At 34.0% G+C, this 8978-nt stretch overlaps 1 protein-coding gene and 2 long non-coding RNA genes across 3 annotated transcripts; all 3 read right to left on the bottom strand.

Moving 5' to 3' along the window:
• Positions 1–563: 563 nt before the first annotated feature.
• LOC114741650 (uncharacterized) lies at positions 564–1050 on the bottom strand. The gene is made up of 3 exons (XR_003739796.1): positions 1029–1050; positions 836–931; positions 564–747 (listed from the first exon to the last, which is right to left on the bottom strand). It is a non-coding gene; the product is annotated as an uncharacterized LOC114741650 (long non-coding RNA).
• A 208-nt stretch (positions 1051–1258) lies between these two features.
• On the bottom strand, positions 1259–1694 carry LOC114741651 (uncharacterized). The gene is made up of 3 exons (XR_003739797.1): positions 1623–1694; positions 1366–1533; positions 1259–1269 (listed from the first exon to the last, which is right to left on the bottom strand). It is a non-coding gene; the product is annotated as an uncharacterized LOC114741651 (long non-coding RNA).
• A 3986-nt stretch (positions 1695–5680) lies between these two features.
• Positions 5681–7333, bottom strand: LOC114741657 (TMV resistance protein N-like). The gene is made up of 2 exons (XM_028929911.1): positions 6843–7333; positions 5681–6677 (listed from the first exon to the last, which is right to left on the bottom strand). The coding sequence occupies exons 1-2, from the start codon at positions 7328–7330 to the stop codon at positions 5681–5683; spliced, it is 1485 nt and encodes a 494-aa protein (XP_028785744.1). The 5' UTR covers positions 7331–7333.
• Positions 7334–8978: the final 1645 nt, after the last annotated feature.

Here is an 8978-nt window from a genome sequence, read left to right as displayed (position 1 = left end):
TAATAAGAGATTGTTTTAGAATAAGTGATATATGCAAAATTCTCATGTCTTGTATTTAATTGACAATGGCACATTAAGTATATAAAGCGAAGTATATAAATTTTCTTTAAAATAGAAACATAGAACTCAAATTGAGAAAAGTAACGAAATAGACAACATCCCTTCCTGACCATATACAAATATGGAGATATTAGGAATTAGGAAATATAATAGGGGATTTGTCCTTTTGCAAACTAAATGATTTCCCCAAAACAAAAGACCATATCTTGTGCAATTACAACAAAGAATATTAACTTCAAAACAAACATTTCCACACAAATTTTTTTTTCATATGAAATGTCTTTGAGCTCAAGCCATATCTCACACTATTACAACATCAATGATATATAAACTATCATTTATTTATTTATTTTGGCCAGAGATATACTACCTCTGATCCTAATCACAAAACCTTATTTATAGTCTACAAATAAGGCTTTATAATTAGGACCAGAGGTAGTATAAACTATCATTTAAAACCAACTCTCATACATAGTCACGTTTTAAAATGCAAATGTCACCCACTCTAGTATGCATTATTTACTAATTAATGTCTTCTAATCAAGTACGTCCAAATAATACCTTCTCCACAACTCTCATCTCCTTTAACGTCGTGAACCACCACTGAGTCGCCAAAAAATAGGCTGACCACCTGTTACGAATAAAGCTGATGTCTTCTTGGGAGTAACATTGTGGATTATTGAAATGCTACAAGTTTGAAAACGCATCATAACATTAATGGCTCATAAACATCAGTTACCATAAGAGGACTAGGTTTTGGGGAATATATAATTACCATGTCTAATGAGTCAACTTCGTTAAGATCAATGATGTCATACATATATCTCATGATGTAATATCCACCTTCTTTATCTTCAAGTTGACGACGATACTACAAATCAAAAAATAAGAGTAGCTGGAACTTAAAAAACATAGGAATGACATAACCATTTAAACTATCTGCATTAAGGTTCAAACTAGCTACTTACATTTGGGTATAGCCATTTTATGCTCTTTCCTCCAATGATTTGGTACGTCACAAGGGCTCTATTATTAAATATTACATAAATTAGATCATTGATTTATAATGTTGCAAACCAAAGTTTTACAAAAACAGATACTTACTCCGTGAATACTTTCTCAATATCATCGCTTTGTTTGCCTACGAGTGAATCAAACCAATGAATGATATTCGATCCTGGGCAAATAGCACATAACGTCCAATGGTTCCTATAATATATCAGTTAATGATTAGAATATCATATTGTTTGCATGAAAGTTTGTTGTAATTGATTATTTACATATTAATGGTGAAAAACTTCTTACCCTTCACGAATTGGTACAAGCCAACATTGCTTATTGCCTTCCTTGATAGTACTTCCTATGTAAGATATCTTATCTTCTCGTGTATGCCCTACACCTTGAATAGCATTTGGACACAAAAATCCAAATCTATCAACAATTCTTCTAAAGGAGCAAAGTTCGTAGCAAAACCTATCAAATTGCATGCCAATATGTGAGTTGTCTGAGAGAGCTAAATGCATGCATATGTTAGGTCTAGAAATGAGAACAAAGTTACATACCTCACAAAGAGTTGCATAATGGTTATGCACAGCTCTTGCATGCTTAGGAATTTCATGACATCTTGCTCAGTAATACAGAAATCATATTCTAATTGAGAACCCACCATCCCCCTACCCATATGAATTATGAAACTAAAGATAGTTCTCCTACACTTTACAGATAGTAGTCTTAACGAGTCAATGTCCCTAACAGCATGTGAGTGTGTATGTTGCTGCTCACTTTGGGAAGGGAAGAAAGGGTTATTTGTAGCAGTGTCACCTTCTATAGCACATCCTGCAATATAATATTAAAGTAGCCATTAGTTAATGCAAAGTACCTTAGTAAGTAGTAGAACACTTTGCAAGCATTATATTGTTAATTTTATTTCATCTACCTCATGCCTAAGTTATAATAATAACAACAACAACAACACAACAATCCCTAAAATCTTATACACTATTGATGCTACTCACACATATACGCATGCATGGATGATAGAGTCATGAAGATGATTAACATTGGGAGAATGTGTTTGAGTTTACATTGTTTTCATGCTCCTTTATCAGACAGTTTTCTTTGCCTTTTTTTTCTTGGCATCTAAATCCCAATTAAAATCTGAACATAAAAACACGGTAGTAACAAATTGAAACATAGTTCATTAGCTACAAGTGAAATGCTATATGGCTTAGCTTGATGATGTTAAACAAATCCAAAAATCATGAACTTGCTATATCATCTACAAGTGAAAAGAGAAAAGATATTTACTATTATTATTATTATTAAAAAAGAGAAATGTTAAAGGAACTAACACGCGCACAAAGAATATTCGTTCATTCATATATATTCATACATGTGTGCGTAATGATTCTATTGAAATTTTCAGAATTTGCATGCATCTGATTAAATTGCATCAATTAAAAAAGAATGGTGATACACTTTACCTCGGTCACTCCTCAAAAAATCCAAACTTTGGAAAGGATCAGTGAATCGGATATTTTTCATATTGGTCCATTCATCTCTGAGTACATAAATTCCTCTCTCTTTTGCGGCATCTCCAAGCTCTAAAGTGGACAAATCTTACATGATTCCATTGATTTTCTTTAATTTCTCCACCCATTTCGAAATTCCATATATAATGCATAATTATATGATCCACATCATATCCCGCAGTCGGTAGCTGCAGGCCATCTACATGCCATTTCATCATTTATGAACACTTGTGTTTGGATCGATTGATATGCCGATTGATATGCCATTTTATAACCTATTTGTTGAGCAATAGCACAAACACAGAGAGATGGGGGGTGGTGGTCACGAAACCAAAAAGAAATGGACCGTCCTTTGTTACAGTGATCGAACCATTCTGGGATGCCTCCCCCTGGCACACAAAAATATCCTCTAAATCTGTAGTGCCAAAAACCAAGTTGAATGTTGATGGCCTACAGATACAAGTAATTCCTGTGAGTCAAAAGAAATGAAGTCATATAAATAAATATATATATATATATAGAACTTTTTGGGTGTGAATATCAGAAAAGTGGAGACAGAAATTGACCTTACTCAATAATAACTTTTTGGACTCTGAACTCATTGATACACAATCTTCTGCCGTCAAATGTCGCATGCTAGGCGGAACCTTTTCCACTTCTATTAGATGCTTGCATTCATCTAGCTTAATTATTTCCAAATTTTGACAATGTTCTATGCATGCGGGCAAAATTGTAAAATCGCTGCCGCTCAAGTCCAAAAACCTAAGATTGGGGAATGAAGTAAGATAAATATGAAGGCTCTCATTGGATATATTACATCTTTGTAGTTGAAGATCCCCTATGTTTGGACATATCATTGACTCCACTTCCATAAGCAACTCTTCGCATCCTTCAACATCTATCTTCTCAAGTTCTGGCAACAAAAAAGTGCTACTTGGTAGCTTCATTGACCTAATTCCCTTGCCCGCAGAATGTGTTATCGTTAGAAGTTGAGTAAGATTTTCAACTGATGGAGGCAATTGATTTATACCAGTTCCAACCAATCTCAACTCTTCTATTTTCATTTCACGAGTTGCTATTTCTGGAAAGTAATTCAAACTTGAGCACATCTCTAGATGCAGATTATAAAGAGAGGTGTATTCAATTCACTTGGAAAAGTCATAAGCTGGGCACAGTTACGTACATTCAAAGTTTTAAGTTTTGCTAATTGCCCAACCGAATTATCAATTTCAATCAAATTTTTGCAATTACCAAGCCGTAACTCCTTTAAACTTGAGAGGCCTGATAAATCAGGTATGTGAATTATATACTCGCACCCTTCAAAGTTCAAAACACTCATTTTCATATTCTGCGTTATCTGCGATAACCAAAACCATACATAAAGTCTAATTAAACAAATGATGAAATACAAGCTAGCCAACCAAATAAATACACATAATATTAGGGGTGCTTCACTTGCCTTACTGATTTCCGTTGAATTGAAACAACTATCTCTCACATTGAATTCAACAAGATCCTTTGGACGAAAACCACGTGGCAAACTTGATGAAGGATATCCTCTCCATCTCAATACTGCTAAACTATTGTGGAGATATTTGGGACCTTGTGAAAATTTTGTATTCTCAAGAATAAGAATTTTGAGATTTTTCATACTCTTGAAGGCTTGTCCATTCCATTCTACTTCTATGCATTTAGACCTTTCAACTTGAATTATGATAATAACTTCATCTGTGCCCTTTTAAACCAAAAAGAAAAGAAAATAACAAAACATTAGCAGTTCATATATGTATAATAGTACATAGAAAAAAAAAATTACATATTCGAAGCTCCAGAAATGTTAAGGGTTTCCATGCTATAGTTATATGATGGGGAAAAAAAAATCGAAATCGAAATCAAAACGACAAACCAGATAGCAAACAATGCAAATTGATGATTGAGCCATGCAATAATTCTCAATTCTTTTTTATATGTAAAAAATAATATTCTTTTCGCATATATATCAATCATAAAATTGATGCATGGGGCAACCACCCTATTGCGCCACTAACAAGCAGCTATGAACAAATGCCAAGACCGAGAAGATAGAGGATATCCAAATCATTTCACACTTAAAAATTGTTAAAAGATATTTGGGGGCTTTCTCAAAAATTAAATTACCAAAGTTAAGCTTCTCTGTCACAATTTATTTTGGGAAAAAACTTAGGTAGTTCACCTTATTTAGTTTATCCAATTAAATTAAAGCAAGTAGTTTTGAAAATTTTAAATACCTTGATAGTTTTGATTACAAAATTAATAAAATAATTGTTTTCAATTTGACTGGACAAAAATATCATAAATATATAAGTTTTACTTCATAGATTCTAATAGACTGTCCTATATTATGATCCTCACTTCGACTGATTTTCACCCTTATAAGCCATAAATAAAAACGAAAATTTTCTATCATCATAGAAAAGTAGTCATAATGAAAATGATGCAATATTACAGAACCAGAAAACGAATTCTATAACAAAAACTCATGCATAATTATTAGCTCTATGTCATTTTAATTTTTATTTATTTTTTTGGTTTCTCTTATTTAGACCAATTGTCATATTTTAAGAGAATATTTTAGGAATAAGTTTTCATGGTAATTTCAGTAAGGGTAGGTTTCTTCGCATAGTTGATAGCATGTAAATATATAACACAAATCCCTATAATTTCTTATCCTTGTAACACAAATATTGAGAATATTAAATACCATAAAACCATCGATAAATCCTCATTCAAAATTAAAACCACGACATAATGAGCACAACAAAATAACTTTAGAAATCGATCATGTCAAGCTTTGAGTTATTCTTATTGAAATTCCATGCATATGGCCTGGTCTTGTTTTGAATTCTAAGTATTATCTTTCCGCATTAAAAACAAATAAATAAAAATCTCATTAATTATAATAAGAAAAGAAGTAGATAATTTCAATTAGTGCCAGACTTACCTCATTTCTCTCCAAAACACGCAAGATATCTTTATTTGACCATAGCCTACTGCGTTTTCCTGGATCTTTTGGTGATTGTAGACGAACGATTCTCTGCCCATATCTTGTACTAGATCGTGCATTTCAATAAGACGGCCCCATAAACCTTTACAAGGCATTTGTCTACCAACACTCCAATATGATAATCTGGGTCAACATCATGAGCAATTCCCACCATCTTTTTGACATATTCCAATTCACTACCATTGTAGAAGCAAGCAATATCAAGAAAAACTTCTTTTTCATGTTGTTGTAAGCCTTCATAGCTTACTTCTAATATTTGTTGAATCTTACCATGAGGGATTCTTTTACATCCATCCAACATAGATTTCCACTCATTTACATTCTTACCATACAAATCACGGCTTAATATTTCAAGGGCCAAGGGAAGACCACTGGAATAACTTATCATCTCATTCACAACTTCTGTGTACCTTGGATCATCAACTTGCATCTTCCCAAAGGCATTCCAACTTAACAATTCAAGAGACTCTTCATGATTTAATCCCTCCATTTCATATCTTCTTTCAACCCCATGACTCTTAAGTAAATGTAAATCTCGTGTTGTTATAATGATCCTGCTCCCCCAACCAAACCATTCACATGCCCCGGCTAACTTTCGTAACTGCATTCGTTCATCTACATTATCAAGAATCAAAAGAACTTTCTTATCTTTAAGCATTCGTTTTATGAGCTCAACTCCTTCATTAATCTCTTCAATTTCTATCTTCTGTCCTAAGAGTTTTGAAAGCATCCTGGCTTGCTCTTGTTCTAGGCCATATTTTCCAGATCTTCCTTTGATATCATCAAGAAAGCACAAATAATCAAAATTATCAGCAATTGTATTATACACTGCACGTGTGATTGTTGTTTTGCCCATTCCCCCAGTTCCATAAATTCCTATCATGATGACCTTATCATTTAACTCAAGGTGCAATAGAGATTTTATTTTTTGAACACGAGAATTCAAACCAACTGGATATTCGGCAACATAGAGAGGGACCCTTTTGATTGTCCTACAGATATCGTTCACAATCTTTTCAATGAGTTCATGCTCAAAATTTTTCCTGGAAAAGCATACAGAAATTTCACTCAATTCTGATTAAATCCATCCAATTCATTTTTCATATACATGCATAATAATTGTAATAATCTTCTTCAATTCTAACCATAGAAACTAGCTAGGTAAAACATATAATTAGAAGGGAAAAAAATTAGAAGTTGTAAATCACCTTGGATCACATGATGAACCTTTAAGATCAGCTATTTCATGTAGTGCATGCTTCCAACTTTTCATTTTTTCTTCATCAGCCCTTGAGTTTTGTCGATGTGTAACTAGTGCTTGTCCATATTTTCCTCTTTGATGTCGTACTTCAGAAGGCTCCACATCATAAAAGATTGGCCAAACCAGTCGACCGTTTTTCTTGATACATTGATGGATTTGGACTAGTTCGTTTAGGCAAAATGTTGAGGAAGCATACTCCCTAGAAAATACAGTAATGGCCATCCTAGATTCCTGGATTGCTTTGAGAAGCGTTGGTGTAATTTCATCCCCTATTCCTATTTCTTTGTCATCAAAGAAGGTGTGAACTCCCTTTCGATCGAGCTCTTTATTTAGAGTTCCTATGAAACCATGACGAGTATCTTCACCTCTAAAATTGAGGAAGACATCATAAGTCCATTCATAGTGTATCGAAGATATTTTTGGTCGGCGTGTCATAATTATTATTGCTCACACTGGAAGATCGAAATGAAGATTTCGTCAGAGTAAATTTAGAATGGAAAATTATCAAGTACGAAAATAATACAGACAAAGACACCCTTTAAAAGAGGGAAATGACGAGGATCTAGATTGACTTCATCGTGAAAATAATAGATGTTGCCAATAACTAAGCAGCTAGTATTGTATCCTAAAAGAAAATGGAACTAGCCATAAGAAGATGAAAGTTGCTTGCTTTTCTCCGTCTCAATCAGGAAATGAAAAGATCGACGACCAGAACTATGGCTTTCCTCAATATGATTTGTATGCATTTGGAATTTATTTTGTTCCTCATATAATACTGCATGTAGTATTTAAATAGGAAAAAAGCCCCTGTTTAATTAAAAGTAAAAAAGCAATTTCGCTTTCATCAGCTTTTGAAATCCAGAAAATTAAAAAAAATGAAAATACAGGGACATAAAAAAAACAAGAAGAAAAAAGGAAGGATAATTAAGACATTGACTATTGTTTATGCGCCCACCTAGCTTCGTCAGATCCCTTCAGTCCAGATACTGAAGACAAACATGCAGTTTATTTCCTAGTAAACTATAATATAAAAAGAAATAATTATAATGGATATATGGACAAATATTAATGGAAGACCTAAACAAAAAGGAGTGAACATTAATAAACTGTCAATTTATTAACATGAGATTTCCTATGCACGTTAGACATAACAAACAACTTTCAAGTGACAAGTATAAACTGACGGTTCTGATTCACAAACCCCACAGACCAAAATTTGCATAATACCCAACGACTCGGGAGTCTTGGCAAAGTGACCCGCTCATAGTTTTTCTTTATTCCCAAGTATCCACAGAATCCTGACCCCCAAACAATCATCGAACAAGAAAGCCTGAGACTGAGACTTACATAATATGATTAGGTTCTAAGTAGATGACGCTGTATACTTGGCTTAATGGGGGAGACAGAAGCAACACTTACTTCCTTTTTCTTAAAAGATTAAACTCAAATGAGATCCCCAACAATTTTGGAGCTGCGCCGTACTAGAATTAATCCAAATGGCACAAGAACAGATCAAGATCTCGGTTTATACATGAGTATTTGGATCCAATTCCTGGGTGAACTCAGTTGATTGAAAGATGGAAACAAAACAGTAGCTGCGAAGCCCAACGCCGATCAAACTCGAAGTAGAGTGAAAAGGACAAGAATATGAAAGAAGAGGCAGGAATTAATTACCAGATCCGAGGCGGAGAGCGATGGAGAAGGAAAATGCTAGAAAAAGTCAAAATACATGGTCTGCCTTGGATGAGGGTTGTAGAAATCTTCACTCTTACAGACGTTCTCGCAGCTCTGCTCGGTGTCTCGTCCTCTTCGCTCCAGCGTGCCTTGGCAAAAATATCTGCATCAGAAAGTCTTCCATGTTGACTCACAGACAAGTGTTGATTTGTAAGTAAAGTGACAAAATGTTCAGAAAAGTTTCCAACGTTGGACCCAGACAAGCATGTTGATTGGTTAGTAAAAAGGCAAAATGTTCAGAAAAATTTGTGGCAAATCTACAGAAATGTACCCTTAACATTTGCATGGCTCAGAAAGGCGATTCCAATTACCGTGGGCCAAAAGGCGATTATGAAATATTGTACTACAC

The sequence above is a fragment of the Neltuma alba genome, unplaced genomic scaffold (genome assembly GCF_004799145.2).
Source record: "Neltuma alba isolate B1F8T4 unplaced genomic scaffold, ASM479914v2 tig00003455_pilon, whole genome shotgun sequence".
In the NCBI taxonomy this organism is placed as follows: domain Eukaryota; kingdom Viridiplantae; phylum Streptophyta; class Magnoliopsida; order Fabales; family Fabaceae; genus Neltuma; species Neltuma alba.
Note: the sequence above shows the minus strand (reverse complement) of the source record. Positions and strands in the feature narration are given on the sequence as shown.